Raw genomic sequence first — 24,119 nt, 5'->3', positions numbered from 1 at the left:
TAATCACACAAGTTTTGTTTCAGTTGCATCATAATGAACAAAAAACAAGGCATAAGACTGAAATGTCAGCGACAACAACGTCAGTTTTATAGTTTTTTTAGGCCGCGTAAATACAGTCAAAGGGCCGCGTTTTGGCCCCGAGCTATATATATATATATATATATATATATATATTTTATTTTTATTTATTTATTTTTTTTTTTCTCCCAATTAAACATTGGGAGACATTTTTAAAAAATCACCATGAAAATACTAACTTTGATATTCACTGGAATATTAGAAATAATCTGCTCCCACCATACTGGCAGACGTTCCTGAGGCAGGCTGTCGAAATGTAATGGAATATCACACATAATCCATACGTGACATGAAAGTGATCCCTGATGAAATGTAGCAGGAGTGATTATGAGGTCAACCTGGGGTTAACTCAGATTAGGATTATTTGTGAGCCTCATACCAGGACGTTACACTGGTGCGCTCCACTCACACTGCAGCTACTGGGTAATGACGGGCGTCCATCAAAGCAGCGGTTGGGCTTCCGATAAACCCGCCACATCTTCAGCAGAGGACTGGCACCTGCTTGTGCCCGGGTTCACCACCACTGCGAGCAGAGCGCCGCGGGACAAACAGCTCTGTCAGGGTGATTCCAGTAAACTCAAACACGTCTTCACAGCGCTCAGGGTGATTATTTTATTCTCAAAGATATGATAATTGGCTGCTACATTTTCCGTTCACATCTTCATCAGTGTGGAAAGTGCTACTTCATTAAACATCAGCAGCAAAGTTTCTCCAAACTCGTCTTTCCGCGGCCCGAGGCCAATTCAGGGCAGGAAGAGAGGAAGTTGTGCAGCAGCACGTCAGCCAGTGTAACAGTTACGCCAGATCTAATGGAGTACGCCGAGCCATTAGCACATCCTCAATTATTCAGCCGATAGCAGCTTTTATAACGTCGGGCTTTACACTTTCAACACTCCAGCAAACACGCTTGACTTTATTAGGTGGAATAAGTGAAGCTAATGATGCCATAACCATAATATATTTTGTACTTCACTCATTTAAAGTAGAATAGCGCTATGCCAATGGAAGTGGAAGAACTTCAAGACCCTTCGATCACCAGAGAGAGAGTGAGAGAGCCGATGCAGGTTCCACCTGGGGAAGGACCTCATCTCTACACCTAAGTCTTCCTCAGTCAACTACCCAAATGGACCGCTCATCTAGGGACCAACATCGAGTGTCCACTTCCTTATAGCCCTGGAGAACCACCTCAGAGATCCTGTGCCAAAAGGTAAAGCTCCGGCCTGTCACAAGCTTCAAATCATGCTTGAAAAAAACAAGATCACAGACACAAGCATCTGAAACAAGCCTCCTCTAGCATGAGTCTGGACTCTTTCTGGGAGCTGGAGGAGGTTTCTAGGAGCAAAAATGGGTGGGTTCAAAGCTAAAATGAAAGAGAAATAGGAAAGTCAGTAGGTTTTCTCTCATGGTTCAATTCCAAAAGTTTACAATCTTGTGCCTCTGGAGCATGTTGACATCAACTCTCCTGTGGGAAAACTGCTCGCTTCAGCAAGTTTTCAATAAACTATGACCAGACTCGCCCTCTGTTCCCTCCAACCATGTCCTTCTTGTAGTTCTCTTTGTAATGTCGGGGAAAGTGTGAGTGTATCGTGAGAGTCCAATTCTCCAACTCCCAACTCTGTTGTCAGCGTTGGTGATGACCATGAGTCTCCTTCCTTCTGACCTTCTGACGTCCAAAGCCGCAGCTTTTGCGTTAAAAATGCATCAACATGTGACAATCCCCTGAATATGGGAAAATTATGTTTAATTTAATCTTCAAACAGTGAGGTTGACCTGAGCCGCACTTGTTCCGGTGTCATGACACTATTTTTAATCTGCAGCGGAGCTGTGATGAATATTGATGTTGTCATTTAAATATCGCCCGTTCGCCATGCGTCCGCTTATCGAGATCTCACCGCTTCCATTTATATAATTCATGGCCGTCACGCAAGCTGAGGCAAAGTCAAACATGTGTAGCACTATGATATGGAACATTAATAATGCACCAAGGCACTGGCGTTCACGTGAAACAGCGACACATTTCAGGAGTACTTTGTGTTGTTGGTGAAGCCATACATTCCAACAGGCGTCTCCTCTCGTCTTTGTCCCTTACCGTGCTCACCATTTACGCTTGACTGTAAACACGACTTGAGTTTTGAGGCTGTTCTCCACTCCTGCTTGAGGGGGTCCACTTTAGTTCCAGGGAGAGTCACTCAGGTTGGACTGAACTATACTGACTTGTTGCTTGTGACTCGATTGCTTCCCTCTGATAATGACAAGTAAATTTCAAATACCATTGTTGACCAAGTCTCTTTGAAACTGCCCCAAGTTTATCATATCCCAGAGGTGGGCTGGGGGCCAGGTTATATATTGTGAGAGGGGCCGTCAAAAGAGAAATTTTAAAATAAAAATCAAGTGGCGACATCATGTGAGATGATGAAATTACACTTTAAAATGCAGATTGTTGTGTTTTACTTAATTTAAACCACATACCACTTCAAGATTCTCACTGTGTCTCGTGCATTTCAAAATCTACTTTCAATACCGATGTATTTTCAGGGACAAGAAATACTCCCTTAATAGTTTAAAAATAATGATCACACAAGTTATGTTTCAGTTGCATCATAATGAACAAAAATAACAAAAAACAATGCATAAGACTGAAATGTCAGCGACAACAACAATGTCAGTTTTATCGTTTTACTCTGACGTAAGGAGGGCCACATAAATACAGCCAAAGGGCCGTGTTTGGCCCCCCGGCCAGACTTTGCCCAGGTCTGCCATATCTGAAATCGCCTGGACTGAACTCTGGAAGGCGGCGCCACACCAGTCCAAGTTCTTGGTCCAATCACTGTATATGATGTCCTCCCAAGACCTGCTGACCTGTTCACCTGGGGCCTGATAGACTTACCTGCGTGCCAGCTGTGTCTGAGAAGTAGGTCATGAGAACGCAGCACAGCTGTTGGCCAATGCCTTGGGAGATGGCAGGTACCGCAGGTGCCATGACTAGGTCCTGCGGAATTCACACCTGCAAGTGGCATCAGCCAACCAGTGCGTGGTCGCCTGAGTCTGAACAGTGGAGAAACCTCAACCTTCCAAGAAGACTCTGGTCGGACTGGAAACTCCTGGTTGACCGAGTGAGGCACCTGCAAACACTCTGGCCAGACATGGTCTTGAGGTCTGGAGCCAGCAAGCACGCGTTGCTCCTTGAAGTAACTGTGCCCTGGGAGGACAGAATGGAGGAAGAGGAGGAGAAGAAGCGAGTAAAGTACGCCTGATCTAGTGGCTGAGTGTCGGAGGAATAGCTGGAATGGCTGTGTGCCGGATCCTGGGGAACCTGCGTTCATAGGCATCCTGGAAAGGTCTGAGAAGGCTTCATGTTGGTTCTGGTTAAGCAGGGGGACGTTGAGCAGGGTCTGATCACCACTGGCTGGGTCGCCCAGCTGAGGGTGTCTGACTGAGACCCAAAACACCTGACTTCCTGGTGAACTTCTCTGTCATTCAGCACATCTCAGTATCCATTTGCCAGTCCATCTCTACGTTCTTTACCCAGCACTGTCTCTCCACGTCCAAACCATCTCTCCTCCCTAACTTTGTCTCCAAACTGCTACACGTCTTTGTAACATTCAACTGGTTACCCTCCTTAGACAACTGATAGGTGAAAAGGTGCCTGAATGTAAGAAAAGACCTACATCCACTGCGGCCCTTTGAGGACCAGTGTGAGACCCCTGCTCTCAACAAAACCGTCCAGTGAATAAAGCTCACGGTTACTAAGTCAACACATGAACTCTTAACCCCGGTTTTATTTTCCATTTTTTTAATACAACAAGGGGCTCTTGTTATGATCAAGGAGGTTAAGTAATATTAAAACCTGAGCCTGGCCCAGACTTTGACCCCGATGAGCCGGATGATCAGAGGTCATCCGAGGGTCAATTCATGGAGTAAAAGGTCAGTGCTGTAGGTATCTGGCAGATTAGTCGAGGAATGCTGTAGGTCACACGGAAAAGGGAAACATAGTTTTCATGCTAATCTCTGTGCCATCCATCCACACGGGTTGAGGGGGCTGCAGCCAGAGCAATGAGGCAGAAACTCCTCTGGTGGTACACCTCCGCTCATTGAGCCATGTTCTTAGTTGCAATCATGTTCATTGGACAGATTTTTGCTTTTTGCTCGGTTACCTCTCACAATGCATTGCAACAGTTTTTCAGCAGAGCATTAAAATCGAACTTGAATCCTGGTTAAACATGGTCTGAAAATCCAACCGCCGACAAAGTCCTGTAAGCATCTCCTTTGGTGGAATATTATCTCTGTGGATGATACACAACTTGTGTGAGAGCGTGTGTCGCCCCGACTTGTGACTTCACCTCCGTCTGGCTCAGGACCGGCCTGTGTCTGTCTCATTAGACCGAACTGGCAGCTCAGGTGAGAGACAGGAGATCGGCACGCAGGTCTTCCTGTGACAAAAATCCCACCCGTCGCACAGAGGAGTTCCTTATTACCCTCCACTCCCCCTCACCAATTCCTGAAGGCTGCCACCTCCATCTGTCTCTTCTATTGATCCTGCCTCCTCCTGTTGAGCTGCCTGTCTGTTTCTCAGGCTAAGTGGGAAGGATGGCATGATATTCGGGCCCGCCAGCGACGTCCCGTGGGACAGGGCAAGGTGAAAATGTGGTGGAAGTTAACTGTGATGGAGGAGCTTTCCCTGGAGGGATGATCAACAAAGTGTTTTTCCAGTGTAAACATCGCATTAAAAATCAATTCTGCATCGGTCACTTACCAAAGATCACCCTGTCCCTTCACCTCCCCCATCCTCCCGGGACCAAGACAAAGTCCTGCAGTGGTTGGCATCGATACTTTTTCTTATTGATTCTGAGTGTCTGCGGAGGGAAGTTACAGCTCTGCGTGCAAACACCTTCCCCAGTTTAGTGACCCAAATGACCCACTCACATCCAAACTCAGGTGTCGCCTCCCCCCCCACACGCACGAGGCACAATCCTCTGAGGGCATGAGACGCAGAAATGCCTCCGATTTTCTGCAGCCGTCACTCTGAGATGAGAGGAGAGGGAAGATTTCGCACACGATCCCACATTCTCACGGTTCGCAGGGTTCACGCGTGGCCCGGTCAGACAACAGAGCCGCTCAGCAGGAATTAAATCAACAAATCCATGAAAAATAAATCACTCCCTGATGGAATATTCTGAGTGGAGGCATTCAATTTCTTCTCCTCCTCTGCAGTATCTCACATTTCATTTCTTCTGTTCTTCATTTACGGCCACTTTCTTCACTATTTTTAAAGTAGGTTTCATCGCTTCACAGTAACTACTATTAAGGGGTTCAGGAGAGGATGATTCCAGAGTGGGGTGTTTATGGGTGTCACACCCCTAAAGCAAGGTCTTCAAGGGCTCCTGTCTATCTCCCACACATGGCTCCCTCTGCACTGGCGCTGATGCGGTCCTGCTAGGTCCCTCAGATCAAGACCTTGTTGTCACATGTTTAAATTTGTGGGAGATGCAGTTGGTTATGAGGATCTGAGATCACAATTCTGACTGGGAAAAGGGTGGAAAGCTCAGTCCAGATTGAGGATGTTACCGAGGTTCCACCACGTGAGTTTGCCTTGCGTTCCCAGTTCCCACTGCAGGCGTCTCAGTTGCGACACGTGAGCCATTCCGCGAGGACAAGCTAAACAATTGGTGACCCACTATTTTGAAAGGGCCATATGTCATGATCCACTTTTATTTTGTCTGTTTATTTCCTGTGTTCTCCCCTGCATGTCCATCTCAGCTTGCCTTGATTCTCAGCTTTCTAGATTATTCTGTGTCCGTTCTCCCTTCTTGTTCACTTCCTGATCCTTGCGCTTTTAGAGTTACATTTATCTGTGAGTCGGTTCTGTTAAGCCACACACTTTTCGTCCCTCCCCCCCTTTGTTCTCAGCTGTGTGTGGATCTTTCCTGCACAAGCTTATTTTTGTTTGCTTATTTCCTCCCTTTTTTCCCGTGTGCGAGTTTTGACCATCACATTACTTTCTGTTGTACTTTACTGGACTTTGTTTTTTCACCACGATTGAGTGCCTGACTGCTGTGTGTGTTCGCAGACTTTGTGAATGATTGACTGGTGTGTGATCCTCTGTTCTTTCTTCATTCTCATTTAAACTCTGATCTACTGATCTCAGTTCAGTCCATTTGTGTTGTTGCGTGGATTAATACATTGTTAGATCTTATGCTCATGGTCGAGCCTCTACGCAACTGGTCACAGGTTGCACTTGGGTTCCATGCACACATCTCTGACACCATATACATTCTTTGCAACTAGAGCTACAGTGCGCGCAATTGCTGCTTTTGTGGTCCGGCTGCAAGAGAAATGGAAGCCTTCAGTTACCAGATGCAAAGACTTGGCCCAGCTGACAGAATCTAAGCATCTTGTTCCAAGTTAAGGACTCAGCCCAAAGCTCTTGATTTAAAAGCTGATATACATACAAGAGAATGGGGTGAAGACCAGGGATACAACTGAGTGAAATGATTTCCACCTCATAAGAAGCCAGTTCAGAATATCTCCTGGATGAAAAGGTGCGAGACAATGACTGTCCCTGTCTGTCAGCGAGATATTTCCTCAGCGTGAGCCCAACAGGAGCAGCTCCTCCCTCATCGGCTCAATCAGGAAAATAAAAAGACGTGAAGTGATCCGACTGTGGCGCAACTGCTCTGCTCTTATTAGGAGAATATTAAAATATAATCACATTGGGTCGTAAAAAGACCATATTGTTTGATATTAAAATAGCCTTATTTGACTCACAAGGGTTTTGTTTTCATCAGAAGAATATTGCTTCTCGACTCTGGTGTAAATCACCCGAGTCCATCTTGAAGCGTTTTTTTATGAGCTGATCTGCCTCCGGGGACCGAGTGATGCTGGGGGAGATCGGGATGTGAGGAAGGTGCCGTGTGAAGTTAACAGTGGCCCAAAGTAAGAACGGCCTTCTGAGGAAGCAGCTGTGTTTAGCAGCTTATCATCACCCTCGCCTTAAAAACAGCCAGAAGATTCCAGCGAAGACAAAGCAGCAGCCATGTCCTCTCCACACAATTAGCCGCGCCGCCGCTGCAGACGTGCGATAACAACAGAAGGCCCTGTTTCCCCCACAGACCTCACTAGCGCACCTTTTATCACCGTATTGATGGCTTCGACATGTCAGTGCCCCGGCTTGCTTGGCATCATGCCAGCCTGGAGGAAGTCACCAGAGGAGCAGTAACTCAACAACAAAACAGCAGGACGCAGTCTGAAGAATACACGATGTCATTAAAGAGACACAGCCAGGAATAAATATGAAATATGGGTTCAACGCCATCACGCGGAACAGGAGATTAAAACGTTATTGAGCGAGACAACGACAGTCGAGTGGCACCCAGTGGACTAGACAAGAGTCAACACAGTGTCAAACGTAAAGACGGCGTGCAAACAAACACACAACTGTTTTGATAATGATCATACAGTTATTATAAAATACTTAACATTAACAATGTTTAGAAAAAAACGAAATCAAATATTGCATTCGGCAGGAATCCGTAGTGTTCAAGTTCAGTCACGTTTTGTAGCACCACACTCGCAAAGAAGCTACGTTCACATTTAAGTCACAAGTTGGATCTTTGTGTTGCTGTGAGAACTTCAAAACAAGTGACTCAGTAATTCTTGTTTGTAGCTATTAGAGAGGATTATATTCTCACCCTGTCTTCTGCTTACTTCATGTTGATGTGGGGGGGGCAGCCTGTCCCAGCTACTTGGGGTGAGAGGAGGTGGACGACCTGATCTGGCCAACAACCAACAAACTCAACAAGGTTCGCCCCAAGAGTTGCCTCACGTCTGTGATCCCGCCGCACCTCAGGGACAGCAGGATCAACAAAACTGCTTTTCCACATCATATGTTTTCACCTCCACATTGTGGTCCTTCTACCTCTCAACCCCACAAGAATAAAACCCCGTTTGGGTTAAACAGGAAAATGAAATCCTTCATCCTAAAACTCATTGTCAGGAGACGCATCTTTCTCATCTCAGAACATCGCAGTAGTTTTTCAAAAGTCAGCCAGAAAGTTTTCGGCCAAACTTTCCGTTCCTCATTGCTACACTTATCATTGATAAAATCGTGGCTCAGTGAAGAGACCCATTACTCCTTAAGAGACATGTAGCCTCCTCTGAAGAATAAAGGAGCCAAACATTCAGTCCAGCAACTTTGTAGCTCCATTTTCCATCGACATTGCAGTCGACTCTGAAACACGCGACTGTAGCTATCAGCTAAACAATATTAGAACTGAAGACAGGGAAGGTGACTAACCTCCCCCAGAATCATATGATAATGGGTCGAGATGTTGTCCAATTGAAACGCTGCTGTGCTGATGAAGCACAGTCACATCCTCAGAGTGACTGGAGCGGACATTAAATGTGGACGTAGCTGAAGTCACTTCACAGACAAACATTCATGTAGTCAAAAACAAAAGTGGTTAGTTCATATAAAGCTGGAATGTTATCTGAGCTCGACACAAAAATTGTCGCCATCGCTGTGAGAACATTTGTAGTTAAACAGCAACTTCCTTTTGTAATTGCACTTCAGTGGTGATCGTCGATCTCATCCAATTTAGAAAATAAATAAACAGCTCGACTAAACAAAACAGTGGTTTCAGGCACTTCATGGCAGCTGGAAAATACCGCCTCCATCACGTGGAAATAAAGGTGGGAGACAGTGTTGGATGAGGTGGTGTGAGTCTGTTTCAAATCTCCCAACTGTCGCTGAAATACTGGTCCTCGTCTTCCTCCTCGTCCTCATCCTCCGTCCCATCTTCCATGTGGTCGTCATCCTGCAATTTCTCCTCCTCCTCCTCCTCCATCTTGAGCTGCTCGTGCATGTTTTCCAGGGTGATTTTCACTTGCTGGAGTTCCATTTCAAGCGACTGTGCGAGGTGAGTTAGGGAAGAGGACACAGAGGCCGATTCTCACGTGGGTATTAGCATGTAAATGGAAGTCATGCGGGAGACAAATCTGAGGGCAAGAAGTGACACTTGTGGCCGCTGATGGTTAACAGCAGATGACAGCCCTGATACGATGAAGTCATCCATCTGCAATTTAGCCACCAAACAGCTTTCCTGGACAGACCATCATCGTCTTTCTCAGCCCCATCTGATTCTCTATTCATGAGCTCATATCATGTGTGGCGCTAAGGCGGCAAACACAGCGGCCGGCTAAGTTATTCATGAGCCATCAACCAGACGGATTAGAAGCTGTCATCAGAGGGGGATTGTTTAACCTGCTCCCAAACTCAAATTAATCCTATGAGTGTCCGGTTTAAATGGCAAATCAAAGAGACGGCATGGGTGGCGGATGTGACCCCACGGCCCGCTCCACTGAGTGAATGGACACAGATTGTCTTCATTCATAATTAAATATCCTGCGGAGAACTTCCCTTTGAAACAGGCAGCGCCGTCCCCAAACCTTAACACCATTGGGAGTGGTGGTCGATCGACAGTGAAGGGAAAGAGCTTAAAGACAGTGTGAAGGGTTCAGCACAACTCATCACCCTAAATCATGAGTAACAGGAGACCTCACACATCTTTTTTTGCCTTTGTTCGCAGCAGTAAATGCCAATGGAAATTAGACTTTTTTAATACAGTCAAGCATCACAAATACCCACGATAAGTCTCTGCCTCTAAGACCCAATATAATGGATGATCTTTCCACAGTGCACCCTCCTCTTTCCCTGTAGGCCCATTTGCATATGCTATAATAAAAAAAAATATGTGCATGCATTTTGCCAACAGATGGTGCTTGTAACCCCAAACTACACTAAGTGAACTTTGGTTCAAAGTAGTGAGAGTTTCAGCACTAAATATGTCTGCTTGTTGCGTGGTCGGTTGTCAGAACCAGTGCACTGTAGTTCAGTAGACTTTTCAGTATTGTACAAAACAGTCAGTTTTTTGCATGTAAAATTTGGTCGGCCTCACACATTGCCGTTCAAACATCTCATTGGTTGAAGTCTAAAGCAAGTGCATATAGATGAGCTAACCGACAGCTCTCTGACCCCTATAAGAAACTCAATAAAGATTATTTGCTGTAATTTACAGACTACATATAAAACGTATTTGTGGTCTGAACCCTGTGGCTTATACAAGAACGCAGCGATGGATTTTTACAGGCTGAAGAGTGTCATGGTGCCAAAATATTGAGCCTCGTCACATCAAACCAATGAAATCCCAGGCGTTTTATTTACAGTAAAGTGGTCAAAATGCCCGGTTTTATCCCATGTGTTCGCAGCTCCGGCAACAGAGCTGATCTCCTGGAGGCCCGGAGACAAGAAGCAGCAGCTGAGACCGGCTGCGGTGTCTGAACTTTGCACAGGCAGGTGAAAACGTGGGGAGTTCATGATTCAAGTTCAGAGCATTGTCCAGTTTGTCTCAATGTCAGTCTCAATGCTGGTTTTTATTACTAGTTTAGAAGTGATCCATTTTTAACCCGGGTGCACCACTGCCCTTTCTACGGCACAGACAGCACCTCTGCACCTAATGTGGCTTATGTGTGTATATGCTATGTCCTTCATCTAGTGGCTAATATTCCGGTGCACTCTATAGTCCAGAATTTATGGTAGTTAAAATGAACACAAGTGAGGTGAGCTAAATCTGGGTTGTAGACAAGAGCCATTGATGACTCCACTGTTGTGCACACATGGATGATAAGCGGTCACAGACATATTGCGTGGCTGAATCACGGATGGCACAGATGACAAAAAAGGCCCTTCTATCATAAAAACAAATCATTTCTTTATCATCACAACGCTGCGTGACATGATTCCTGACTGATGTTGACTCTGTTCTAATCGTTTTGGGACACAAATAAATTGATTAATGTCGGCCTGGCACTAACTGCGATGAGACCGGGGTGGAACAATGGCAAGTGTGATTTGTATTGACGCCGGAACAATTGTGCTCCACAACTGAAGGGCATTGCTTTATGTGAACAGGACTGGAACCCTGTGAGACTAAAGGTTTGATCTCTCTGTCTGTCGCTCTGCCAACTGTCGTCCTAAATTCAGTTTTTATTCAAATTGCGCAGCATTGTCCTGCATCTTCAAGTGTCCTCGAGCACATTTGCATGAATGTGCTGGCTTCAAAAAGCTGCACTGAATGACATACAAGGACACAAGAACAGAGAGGAGCGACCCAGTCTGTGTCAGTATCAAGCTGCCAGGGGGCATTGGGATCACGAGGGGGAACCCACACTGACCCCTGACAGGGCAGCGGGGGTCATCTGAAGTGCTGCCATAGAGAGTGATCTGTTTCACAGAGGAAGCACTGAACAGAAACAAGAGAAAGTTATCAGTCTGAAAGTTGCACTTCAATACACTAAAGCACTTCGGATCAGAGGTGAAAGGAGGTGTTCATTTGGCAGGTAGCGTCACCAGGAGGATGGCACCAAGATACCCAGGGAAAAGTCATTACTCTGACATCCCTCTCCTGCCACTGCCTTGCCGCTGTCGGCTAGCTCTAATCTCGGCACTTGTGACTGGCAGCCACATCACCGGTCCTCTAATAACCTTGTGTGGACTTTTACCATTTCAATTCCACACATCTTGGCGGGCAAAAAAATCCTCTGATCATCCACATCTCCCACTAAGAATAACCCTGTAATGTCAAATAAGACAGGGTGAAGCAAGAGTCACAGCCAGGCAGAATCGGTGGTATTTTGGCGACGTGACGTGATGTGTATTGGAACGAAAGGATATCAGTGAGGCTCTCATCCTGGTTCTCCATCGCCGACTTTAGATCCATCTCCAAGGTGAAGAGTCGGTCGCAGATCTGCATGCAGCGCTCCATCAGGTCGGACGTCTCGCTGTGCGTGTCCTGGAGAGACAAAGACACAATGCCACAGGTCGCCTTAGTTTGGAATCCAAATTGATGCCGTCATCATGTCACAATACTTCTCCACCCTGCCTTACGTCTCGACAACTCCTTCCTCAATTTCCCATCCGTAACAATAGGACAAAACTGAGCAAGGAGGCTTCAAGATGTAGATGATTCCTGAAACGTTGCCACTTTAAATAACCCAAGGCATCAAGGGAGAGTAGTAGAAAACAGATGTGATGTGAAGGTGTTATTTTGATCTGTGGCTGCACATACATCGCTAGATCTTGACGTCTAGCTTTGAAGTTGCAAGCAGAAAAGGTTTTCATCAAAAGTCCACAAACTTTGTCATTCATCCATCAGTTTTCTTCACCTTAGAGGGGTGTGAAAGCTGTGGGTGAGAGTCAGAAGGGAGGCGGAGAAGAGAGTGCAGACATAGTGGAACAAGACTGAAGAGCATGGGCAGTGATGGTCAAAGTTTGGAGACTCAGGAGGCAGAGTTAGGCGAGTCAGAGATGAAGGGATGTTAGGGAGGGCAGACAGTTTGGAGAGGAGAATTGGGGTTGGAGCAAGTATTTTGGAAGGAGGAAGACAACCAATAAAGTAGGGAGGATGATAGATATGTTGAAGTGGAGGACTTGCTAAGGGAAAAGCCCTGAGAGAGGTTAGAGGTTCATGCTCCCACTGGGATGATGGCTATACTCTGAAGGAGGAGAGGAAGACAGCAAGGGGCAGAACGTTTGGAGTTGTGCTGTTCATAAATAGAGCAGACCGCTTGTGAAGACACTGTGTCCTAGTTTCAAACACACATATATGTTCCCGGACTCGGTTGAAGCAGACAGACAAATGCTGCCAGTGTTGTTGCAGGAAAAACACTCTCTGAGTCATAGCTGCAGGTGGGGAATATCAACTCCCTGCAGCACAGCGGTGTCACAACAATCCAAATCACATCTCCAGCTGCATGATGTAACGCACGTCGAAGAAATGCACAACAACAGGCCTTAGGCACAAGAATGTCTATAGGTCAGCCCTCGTGCCATAAAGGTATTAAGTGAAATCAGCGAAAAAAGCGCCAGGAGGAGAGCAAAATCCTAAAGACAACACGACTGGTTTCAGCGTGAGACAATTTAGTGAGCAAACAATCGGTCCTCCGGCGTCACCTTGTGCGATGCTAGGATCCTGATAACAAGAGGAAAGCCAGTGAACCTATAGAATTACTGTGCTGTTTGTTGTTCTGCTGTCAAGGGTAGGAGCCTCTTCAGCAGATAAGAGCCGCGTGTTTGTGCCGCAGATTGATTCTCTACTTTGAAGCGCACAGTGAGCTTTCATGAAGTCAATACAGCTGCGGGAGGCAGGAAACAATCGCCACGCCAACCTACCATGGCGGTCCTATATTTGAAATTGAGGTTTTTACCTTCCCGTCTGAATGACTTTAGACTTTAGAAGCGAGTGTAACTGAGGAAGTCAGGTGCCCACATTCAATATCCACACTTATGTAAACACTGTTATGATGATCTCAGCAATAATAAGCGAAAGGCGGGGCATCATTATGTAGCTCCCAGTGAGAGCTGTTAGGGAAACACAGCGCAGCAATGTGGTTTGATGCTAATGGCCAGGATTGCTACAAACAGAATGCAGAAGGGGAATTTTCAGGGGCAACATGCTGCCCTTTAACAGATCAGCACAGTCAAGTTAAAGATGGCATCATCTCATATCTTTTCATGTACAATATATCTTAAACTACACTGATTTTCTTATTTGATATTCACGAAACGTCATATTGCATTTTCTCATTAGTTATTTTTTAGTTTTTCGAATTTTGTTTTCACAGATTCCGGACTAGTTGCTGTTTTTCTTTTCACAGCTCCTGCAACTCAGGTGAGACTTGCAGTACACAGAAATACAGAATTTCACATGTTCTTAAATGTTATTTCACACTGACCAACATGACCGAGGACTAAACAATACATTTTAGCAGTACATTCCTGAGAAAGTCTTTCTCCAATCCAGAAATCCCTAGTGATAATGTGTCTCAAAACCCTGGCTTTTACTGTAGATGGAGAATCCCGTGAAAAACATTGTAATAATAAAACGACAGGAACAGTGCAGCTGCCTGAGGAACAGTCCGAACACCTGAGGTGACAGACCTAGTGAGAGTGGCGGCAGATGAGTGATATTTATTTGCTTCTCATGATTAAAAGCGAGTATTTTTACTGCCATCAGCGCAGTAAATGTCAAATTATCCCCTTTGCTTCCTTGTTTCTCAGTCGGCTCACTTCTTGGCTGCGTTCTAAATACAAATGACTTCGTAGGAGGACCTCTGTGGTGTTACCGCATCATACGATGGATTTTGTCGAATCAACCATTGGTGACTTGTTCAAGATGTGTTTTTTTGACTGGTGCGACACTGATTTTTGTAGACTGTTTCCAGCCTCCAACTGTGGTCAGGCTAAAATCTCTCATACAACTGTTGTTGTACGATTGTTTACTGTGGCAGATCACACTTTTTCAATTAGATTTTACAACATACAATGACAATAAAGTACTGCATCTATCTAACTATCCATGTAATTCACATATTTAGTGCCCAACATTGAGCCTTGCGGCACTCCGCTCGTATGACACACTATCTTCACATAGCCCTGCGAGTGTTGCTGGTGTGAGAGGGAATCAGACTTCAAATATCTGGAAGCTGTAACAGAGCAGACCTTTGTCCTCGTGAGAACTGTTGTCCCACAACACAGCATCAACAGAATGAATCATTCTGCCAGCAGACAAATTCAACTGTGGGGCGTTGGGAAGTGTTTTGCTTAAGGAAACGCTGTGTGTAGTGACAACAGTTGCAGGCAACGCAAGCACCCCTCAGTCCCTGACAGCCAGGCTGCATAATGTGAGATCTTATCAGAGCTTCACAGAAACAGGCCTCGACAGTTGGACAAAATGCAGATGAATGTAACTGGAACATGACTAAATATTAAGACATTGAACTTCCTACGAGAACAGTGGGAAGACTAAATATTGTCTCACAGGGAAAATACAGGATCAAAGTGGCATGTATCGGTGGGAAGTTGAAGCCTGCTCTGTTATTGTTGGATCTCTATTACAAACACCCAGTTTTTGTCATCTTTGCTGTGCGTTTTTTTTTTAGCAGAAAGCTTATTTAAGCTGAATAGTTAAAAGAAATGATTTGTTTACACTAGCAAAAATATACTGTGTTGAATTAAAAAAAGAAATAAAATCATTTTTTATATAAAAAGTGTTAAGAAATTATATTTAAATTGGATTTGTTTGAGAACACATTATAGCAAAAAAATATTTTTTTGTGTTGAATTGAAAAAAAAAAAAATATATATATATATATATATATACACATCTTTTTCAATTCAAGCATTTTTTTTCTTATATATATATTCTTATATCTATATATTGTTTTTTTGGGTGGGAGAATAATGACATTTGAATTTGTTTCAGAACAACATTATAGCAAAAAAGAAAAAAAAATCATATTTTTGCTTGAATTGAAAAAAATGTGTGTGTGCATATATATATATATATATATATATATATATAATTTGTATAAACAAATAATATTTCAATCAGATTTGTCTGAGAACACAGCATATTTAAGCAGTAGACCCATCTTCATAAAGCCTAACCAAAACAAAGAAAATCATAATAAAGCACCTTCAAACCATAACTGTAGCACAACTCGAACATCTGATTAGCCCGATTCAGCAAATAATGATCTTGTTCTCCAATGACTAAGTGGAGAAAAAACCTTGAGAGGATAAAGGGACAATTAAAGAAGAGATTAGCAGGGCGATAAAACACTCACTCCGATCACTCTGCGTGGTGACAGCGGCTCGGCGGCAGCTAAGTGGGAGTCATTTACTTAAAGTCATTAAGGGAAGGAGAGAGAGGTCAGTCACCCTGAGAGTCCCGCTCTTTCACTCAGGAAATGGTGAAGCTGTCCAGCTCCGGCCTTTTTAAATCTGATATATACATATATATATATATATATATATATATATATGTATATATATATATATATATATATATGACAAGCTGGACCTTTTCTGGGTTGGTTGTTCACTTGAGTGGCTCAGACAGTGAAGATATCACTTCATGCTTGTGTAGTTCCGTCAAATATTTAACCAAGCAGGCTAATGTAACCGTCATTTTCACTTCATTCAGACAATATGATCTGTGTAGTCGGCAGTGACATCCGGCTCAATACCCTCCCTCGACAAATACAGGTGTGTTTACAGTGCGCAGCTACCAGGTGTCAGAGAGTGCGACTGCACGATTATTCCACAGCGACATTCCTGGGCAACGTGAGCATGGATTTTTTCCCCTCCAAGATCCGGCGTGAACAGGTCATATAAAGTCAACTGGTCGACTTCTGGCGACACCAACAGCAACACTGCAGGAGTTTCATCGCTACCAACCTCCTGGTGATTCTCCTCCACGCAGAACAAAAACTCCTCCAGTTTCTGCAATAAAAAGGGAAACATTTTAGTTGGGGGGGCCGCAAAGTCATAAACCTGCTCATGAATTATTGAAAATGCAATTACGGTGGCGGTGTACTGTACGTGCGGCGCATCATCTTAATGAGCGGAGGTTGTAATTATTCATCCCCAAAACTGACAAGGGGAAAATAGATTAGCCGGCTCGCCTGTACTGCGCAGCCCATTGTTAGTTTTCACTGTGTAAATGGGGATGGAGGTAATTAATATACCTTTAGGCTAACAACATATTTGTAGCGCCAGAGTGCAGCAAATAAAGATTATGGTTGAAATATAGTTCTTATCTGAAATTAAAAAACGCAGCGAACATCTAAGGGCTAATGCGGACGCGGTTTTGCTCGCACAACACGAGTGCACTCGAGCCCTTGTATCAGATATGAGCCGGCATTTGCACAAGCAAAATCTCACTGCTCTTCCGGCGACACGTAATCTAGCAAATGCAGCTTACACGCTGCTTGCCACGGCCAAATCTTTAATCCCATTGTCACATATCTAATGGAATTGAAATAACTGTAAAACATTCGGATGGCTCTAAAGCTCCACAGTATATTACAGTATATTGCCACTAATGCCTTCGTGACTCATGTGTGAAGAGTATTTCAATGGTTTTCCATCGAAAAATCCCTCAGACAGAATTTGTTTTATTAGCATTATATAACCCTGAAAATGACCTTCATGAAGTGAAGAATTATGAGAGAGAAAAAAAGTTTTTTTAGAAAAGAGCCACAAATATCTATACAGTTACAGCATGTTTGAAGTAAAGCATGTGTATTAAACATATTTTTATTTCATCCACTGCTTGAAAACTAAGTGTATGAAGCACAATAGAAAGCTAAATCACTCATTGACCCCTTTAATCCAGAGGAAGACATCAACATCACTGTCCCCTGATGAAAAAGAGCTTTTACTACTTGCTTATCTTATGCTGTCACTGCGCTCCAGGCTTTTAAATAATTTAACAGTCAGTTCAATTGTTTGTTCACATGAATAAAACTGAATTAATATGAAAAAACAACATTGTTCAACACTGTACATTTGAAACTCATGAAGACATTAACTAGAGAGACGCTCAAATATAGCGTCAACATTACATTTACTCAAAAGAACTGAAGTGCAAATGAAGGCAACAAAACATTTTTCTATAAAGCTTAAGACTTAAGGGGGAAATAAACATGAAAAACTAAACCTAAATAAAAGTGAATGCATTTATTTCCATTTAAATCTATTAGGGTTTATATTCCCGCTTTCATTTCCAGTCATTTTTCCGCATTTGTTTCCGAATGACGGCGCTCCTAATACTCCGTGTCTGACAAGCGAGCGTGCTTAAAGACTTCATCTGTCGGTCGAGGATGACTGGATCGAGATGTCATTAGAGTGGCTTGTGTACAGTGTGTTCTGGATGCAGACAAAAGAGACGGTCTACGATCTCACCTGAGCGGCTGCACAAGTGTTAGGAAGGGCTGGGCTTTAGGAGGAGAGACAAAGGAAGAGAGAAACAAAGGAGGGAAAGCAGAAACAGATTCATGCAGACTCTATAATGCTGTTAGGTGTATATACAAAAAGAAAGACACATATTTGAAAAAGTGTTCTACAAAGAGGATGATAAGATGAAGATGAGTGAGAGGGATAGTTGCCAGCAGTTCTTGTTTACCAGTGATTCTATATTTCAGAATGGCTGTAACAAAAAGGTTTTTTTTGTGTTGTTGTTGTTTAACAAGCTCTGTTGGCTTCGCTCCCATCCCTGAGAGGACTGACAGACTACGTGGGTGGAGGGAGTGTGAAGAGAGGAGTGAGTGTCTCGGCCCCCGGGCGGTGGACCTCCACTCTCAGTAGGAAGGACCACCACACGCATTAGTTCCCGCTCACACGTAACCATGCAGAAAGACACAATTCAATCTACAAGCTGCAATGGCATCATCTTTCCAAACGCTCGCTCCGCCATCCTCATTACACCACAGTCAGCCGGCTTAGATTCTGACAACAGCTGAATGTTCTAGCTCCAGCCAAGTGGTATAACTGCAGGATTTATGTGAGGTCACGAATCACACCACGCTTGGAGAACAGGAGGAAGAAATCTGTTGCTCTCGTTTGACCTTTCACAGATGCATCTGTGCAAGGACAAACCACAACGGATCATCTCACAGGATCTAACGGGAGTATCAATGTGTAATGTCCTCACAAATGCATGCATGGTGTGAAATGAATAAATCATGCCTCTACAGTCGTGTTACCTTGGTGAACTCGGAATTCTGTAAGTCGGCTTCAGGACACCATCGACCCCCTAAAGCCGTCAGCATGGCGCAGTCTTCCTCGTCTTTGGAGCGCAGCTGCGAGTGAGCTTCTGCCACCGGGAGGTCCTCCATCTCGACTCCACTGCAGCTGGGAGTCCGCAGCTGAAGACCTCGTAGGAAGAGGTGACACGCTTCCAGGTCGGCCTCCCATATCCGCTCCAGACCCGGGCAGCCGCAGCTGAAAAGACAAAGAAAAAAGAGAAATGAGATCCTCAACTTTCATGCTCATAGTTTTTATCCCCTGAGGAGAGGAGAAGACATTCAGACACAATCTACTTGATTCTTGAATCATTGATAGTCAGCAGGTGGCAAAACCCAGACTCATCAATATTCATATCTGCATCCATCTCCGTTTGAACTTACTTCACTTTATAATGTAGGAGTAAGATGTGTTTCCACATGTAAATGAATGTTCCACACGGTGCCAAGAGAATCAGAATACTATGAGCCTAAAATGGCAGGGCTCTTCAGTGTTTTCAGTGACGGATTATTTTTGAAAATGTTTGTCCAGTCCATAACTGGCAAACAGAAACCAAGAGTCTCTCAAAGAACTTAGCATCGATCTCCATTATAATTGCCCGGAACTAGTTTTAGCCTAAAACCTCTTTGTCAAAATACACAAATTGTACTCCATCCAAACCGACTTCGCCTCATAACCAGGGCTTCCCGCTTGCTTCCAGATTTACAATTATTGCCTCTGCTTGCTGGAAAGCAACCATGTAGTCTGTGTGGCTCAAAACGTTGACATGCACTGTGTGTCAAACTATTGAATTTAACATCCATTGGGTCAGATTTTGGCCCAGGGCCCTGAGTTTGACCCAAACTGCAAACCTCATCGCCAGTACTTAATTTAGAAATTTCACTGATAGAAACCAAAAAAAGAGTGAATGCACTCATGAATCTTTAGTTAGTTTGACATGAACACAAGTGAACGTTCTCACAGATTGAACTTCAAAGTAGTAGTTGAGTGAGTATCATCGTCATACACACTTAACTAGGATCACAGGAGAAAACTTCTCTTCTACAGCAGTGTGCCATCAACAGCACAAGTATCACATATATATATATATATATACATATCCTAATTTTGTGATTTTATACAAACATAGTTATCAAGAGTTCAGTGTTCAGCGTCTCCTGATTCAGCACAGACACCTGTGACCTTTAAAATATGTATATTCATCCCACGTCCTCCGTGGATGACCTTTACAAAATAAATCATTCCAGAATTAGAGTGGCCAAAGGCGGCATTTCAGAACAATATCTATTGATTGGCCCTTTTAAAAACACAACACCGGAGACTGAAGACCACATGAGAGTATCTGCTCTAGGATGTTTTGTGAAGACAATGTGTCTGATAATCTAGATGATTCATTGTCTCAGTGTTTGAACCTTCAGCCTTGTTCAGACTTTTGGCGCTGACTGATGAATGATGAGAGCACAGTGAGAATTTTTTTTGTTTTTCGTAAAATGTTGATGACTTGTAATACATATGTAATAGCATCATCATATTGAGTTCACTTGCTTCAGCTTCCCATTGATGCACAAACATTCCTCTTCCTCTCAAGGGTCTGGAAGCTTAACAGTGGGTTTTTTTTCTTGAAAAATATTTAATAAAATGTTATTTGAGTCTTTTCAAGTCGATCTCTTTCAATGGCAGTTTCAAAAGTTGTTTCAGACAAGGGCATCAGTTTGTCCAGAGAAGGGGGGGGGTGACTTGAGTGACCTCTGACAAGTGATGGGGACAATGACTATAATGGGTTTTACTTTAGATGAGGCTACTATAAAAGCATCTGCGACACTTGTCCACTTCAGGCAACGTATACTCCCTGCTTGAGCTGGTCAGACTGAAATAGACAAGGAATATGTTTCTTCTACACGTTACACGTAACCCCTTAACTGACTCCTCAGGTTTCAGGCAGTCACACCAAATATCTGACAGCAAAGTAGTACACACACACACAGACTGTGGAAACCACAAATGAACAGCATGAATACAGCAAGAAAATGAGAAATTATTTCTGAGATTTATATATACAGTTTTCAAATAATCTCCACAGCTGTGTGGCCAATCTGATACAGAACCTTTGTGCGGATGCGTCTGACAGTGTGTGGCTCTAGAACATTCTTACTCATTAAATCATTTCGAAGAGTATTAGAACCGTATGCTTATTCATCTATGTTTTTTTTCCACATACGGATGCTTCTGGAGCCTTTCCATAACTCATAATTCAAGTTATGTTGGTCCAGTTAGACATGTTCCCCTCCCTCAGCTATGAAACCATAAAATCCACACCACACAATCACAACATGTCATTAAAACGTATTTCATATTATTGTGTTCAGGCCTCATCTGTGCCTGAGCATTTGGTGCGTGGCACCTGGCTCACACCTGCCTCGAGGTTATATTTTGAAATTCTTTGTTGCACATAACCAAATGCACCCTGGCAGCGTTGTTTAATCTCTCCCTCTGTTGCCTCTGCTTCTATTGATGAGAAGCACTGAAAAGTGAATGCCACTTGTGTTCCAGCCCATCTCTCACCTGAAAAGGCTGCCAAGCTCCAAACCCTGCCAACACAAGCCTCTCTGACCTTCATTTGGCACACGGACAATAGAAAATTGCTCGTCTCAGCCCTGCAGCGCTCGACAAAGGAGAACTTTTACGCGGTTGCTTCTGAATCATGCTAAAGTGGGGGTGCACTCAGCCATCCGTGCCATTGTGATTCGCCTGCTCAGATTTGAATAGGAACACACACATGTGGTTTGCTGCACTCCTGCATGCCTGTAAATCCATCTGGGGGATGTATATGTCTCACCAAAACGTCAGTGTCATTGCCATCACAATGACGCCAGCGCTGGACTCCAACAACCAGCTCAGCATCCTGCTTGGTTTCTCTGAATAAGAGCTCCTTATTCAGAGGTTAATTGGTGGCAGCCGGTCGGGCCTAGCGTCTGACAGGGGCAGGGCGTGGGCGTGTTGACTGCTGATGACCCGGTAATAAGAAAGACAGACAGGAAGGCACACTCCTTCTGCAGTCTCTCTGGACCCCTGTGGGGCTGCTGAGTGACAGCGTTGCTCTTTCGCCTTGTGGCACACGCAGGCAGCTGCATGGGAAAAACTATGAATCACAGCATTCTAGTCTTCTATACAAGTAGACAACAAAGGGACACATGCTCATGATGGAAGTCAATACACACAGATGCCTATAACAAAGATCATGCTGGGAGAGTTGCGACATTACTTTTCCAATAGACTCATTTCTGAGTGTGAGTTTGAGAAGTAGCACTCACTCGGGGAGTGTGTGTCTGGGGGCTTTTGCAGGGAGCACTCTCTCGTAGCTTGACAAACAGTGGTACTCCACCATAATTCTGTTGCAAAATGTGGAAGCACCCATCCATACTTCACTTGTATTTACCAGCACTGACCAGGTCTATATTGGCAACCAAGCGGCGTCACTCTTACCTTTTTCAGTAACAAGCAAGATTCCTGATGGAAGTTATTTTGCATCACTATTTTTATTATTTTGTGTCTTGAAGAGTGATGCCACACTTGAGATAACTCACGTACCGAGAAACACAAACATGAATAGAGGGAGGAGATGTTTCCTCACTGATAATACTGTGTCTACTTTTTTTTTATGTCCACTAGTTCTTAACCTTATTGATCTCGGGGCCCGCCTTTCCCAGAACAAATGGCCCCAAGCAATAGAACTGATTTATAACTCTTGATTTCATTTGTGATCAATAACCATATTTGTACTTACACGTAAAAAAAAAAAAAACCTTGTGAAATGACATGAAACCATGTGATCATTACAAGATATTTATCATTTATCATCCAAAAGTCCATCCGGCAGCAGAAGCAGGTGCAAGTCATATTCATCATATTTACTAAAGAAAAAATAAAAAAATACACTTGATTCAAACTATTGAGAAAATTGGAAAAAAGGAATACAATTCTGTATAAAATAAATATAATAAATCCATGTCTAAATATCCTAACTTAAAAATAATATATTTTATTTAAACTCCATAGAAGGCATCTCTTTCTTTATCATTTTTTCTTTTCAAAAACATCTCCATAGTTGTTAACTATCACAGATTTGCAGCTGGCAAGTCAATTTAGAGACACACTACTGCCACTATACATGGCTAATGTATTAAAACAGAGCGTCTCGTGGCCCAAATGTGTAAAACAAAAAACTTTTAGTGGCCCTCAAGGAGGCGCTCGCCTCCTTGAGGGCCACTAATTCTTAACTATAGGGCCTGCACTAGTGAATACATATGAAAGTTGGTTGTGCACTGTAAAACAAGGTGTCACTTTGTTGCCAGCACAAACCCAAATATTGGCAAAATGATGGTGATTTTTATGTCATGGCGGTGTGTTGTGTTGTCAGTAACAGCAGAATGCACCATACTAAGTGACTTCTTATCTGACTCATTTATTAAAATCAAGTCACGAAACCAAGTTTACTTTTCAAGGAGTAATGAATTATTTTTTCAAGGTACCTGTGGCAACACTGTTGGCAAGTTCACAGAATTCACAGTCACAAAAGTGTATCCTTTTGAAGTTTTAATTCAAATTTAAAGTCTGAGGTTCTTTGTGAAAAGGACTTATTTGATCCACACAGGGTGAATCTTGCTTCTTTGGGACATCTTTGTCTATGTGATCTCAGGTTGGTTCAAGTCCCCAAAGCAGCCTGTCATTCTATGGCTCCCTAATATATCACCCACTCAGCAGAGGTGAGAATAATACGTGCTAATGCAAAGCTGGCACTGGTTGCAGTGTGAAGTCTATTGGAAGATGGAGAGCGCATCTGAATAAGGTTTAAATCAGCCTCCGTCCCTTATTTTACCCTCTTTGTGCTGTCTATAATGGAGCCTTTTACTCTCTAAGATGCTCCCAGGAAGTCCTCCGTTTTTTTTCCCCACATTCAGAGTATTTTAATAATTACTGTCATTTGCATGGTACAAATGGAATATGATAAATAGCAGGCGAATCTCAATGGGGAAATTGCAAAAATGTTCAGGAAAATACAAGAGGGTTTTCATTAATAAAACATTTACATAATGTATTAAATAACCCTCGCTAATCTGAATAAAATGTTTTTTGTTCTGGTGACACACTTGCAGCATCTGTGCCGCGTTGACATCCAGTTCTTGTCTTTAGCAAGGAGGAGATAATTGAGTTTTTTTTTTTTTTTTTTTTTTTTTCAAAACCGGCCGTCTCCAAGGAGACCAGATATCTCACCAGGACGAATCTGGCTCTGTCCCTCCCTGCTTCCCCAATCCTTCCCTCATCTCCTGTCAACACTCACTTCATCAGCTGTAGTATGCATTAAAGCAGACGGATAACATCTAGAGGAAATGGCAAGTGT

At 43.6% G+C, this 24,119-nt stretch overlaps 1 protein-coding gene across 3 annotated transcripts in view; it reads right to left on the bottom strand.

Annotated features, from left to right (window-relative positions):
* Window positions 1-290: 290 nt before the first annotated feature.
* The window catches only part of disc1 (DISC1 scaffold protein), a 50,151-nt gene continuing 26,322 nt past the window's right edge, over window positions 291-24,119 (bottom strand). For 2 of the 3 annotated variants that reach the window (XM_053874626.1, XM_053874627.1), the window contains exons 11-14: window positions 18,682-18,919; window positions 16,373-16,417; window positions 11,807-11,924; window positions 291-8,986 (exon numbers count right to left, since the gene is read on the bottom strand). In XM_053874626.1, coding sequence (XP_053730601.1) covers window positions 8,805-8,986; window positions 11,807-11,924; window positions 16,373-16,417; window positions 18,682-18,919 — 583 coding nt within the window. In that variant the 3' untranslated portion in view covers window positions 291-8,804. Of the gene's footprint in view, window positions 8,987-11,806; window positions 11,925-16,372; window positions 16,418-17,881; window positions 17,916-18,681; window positions 18,920-24,119 lie in introns of those variants that run through there. The other variant, XR_008415783.1, reaches the window with a different exon arrangement.

The sequence above is a fragment of the Synchiropus splendidus genome, chromosome 9, assembly GCF_027744825.2.
Source record: "Synchiropus splendidus isolate RoL2022-P1 chromosome 9, RoL_Sspl_1.0, whole genome shotgun sequence".
NCBI classification, from domain to species: Eukaryota; Metazoa; Chordata; class Actinopteri; order Syngnathiformes; family Callionymidae; genus Synchiropus; species Synchiropus splendidus.
This window is presented reverse-complemented; position numbering and strand designations above follow the sequence as displayed.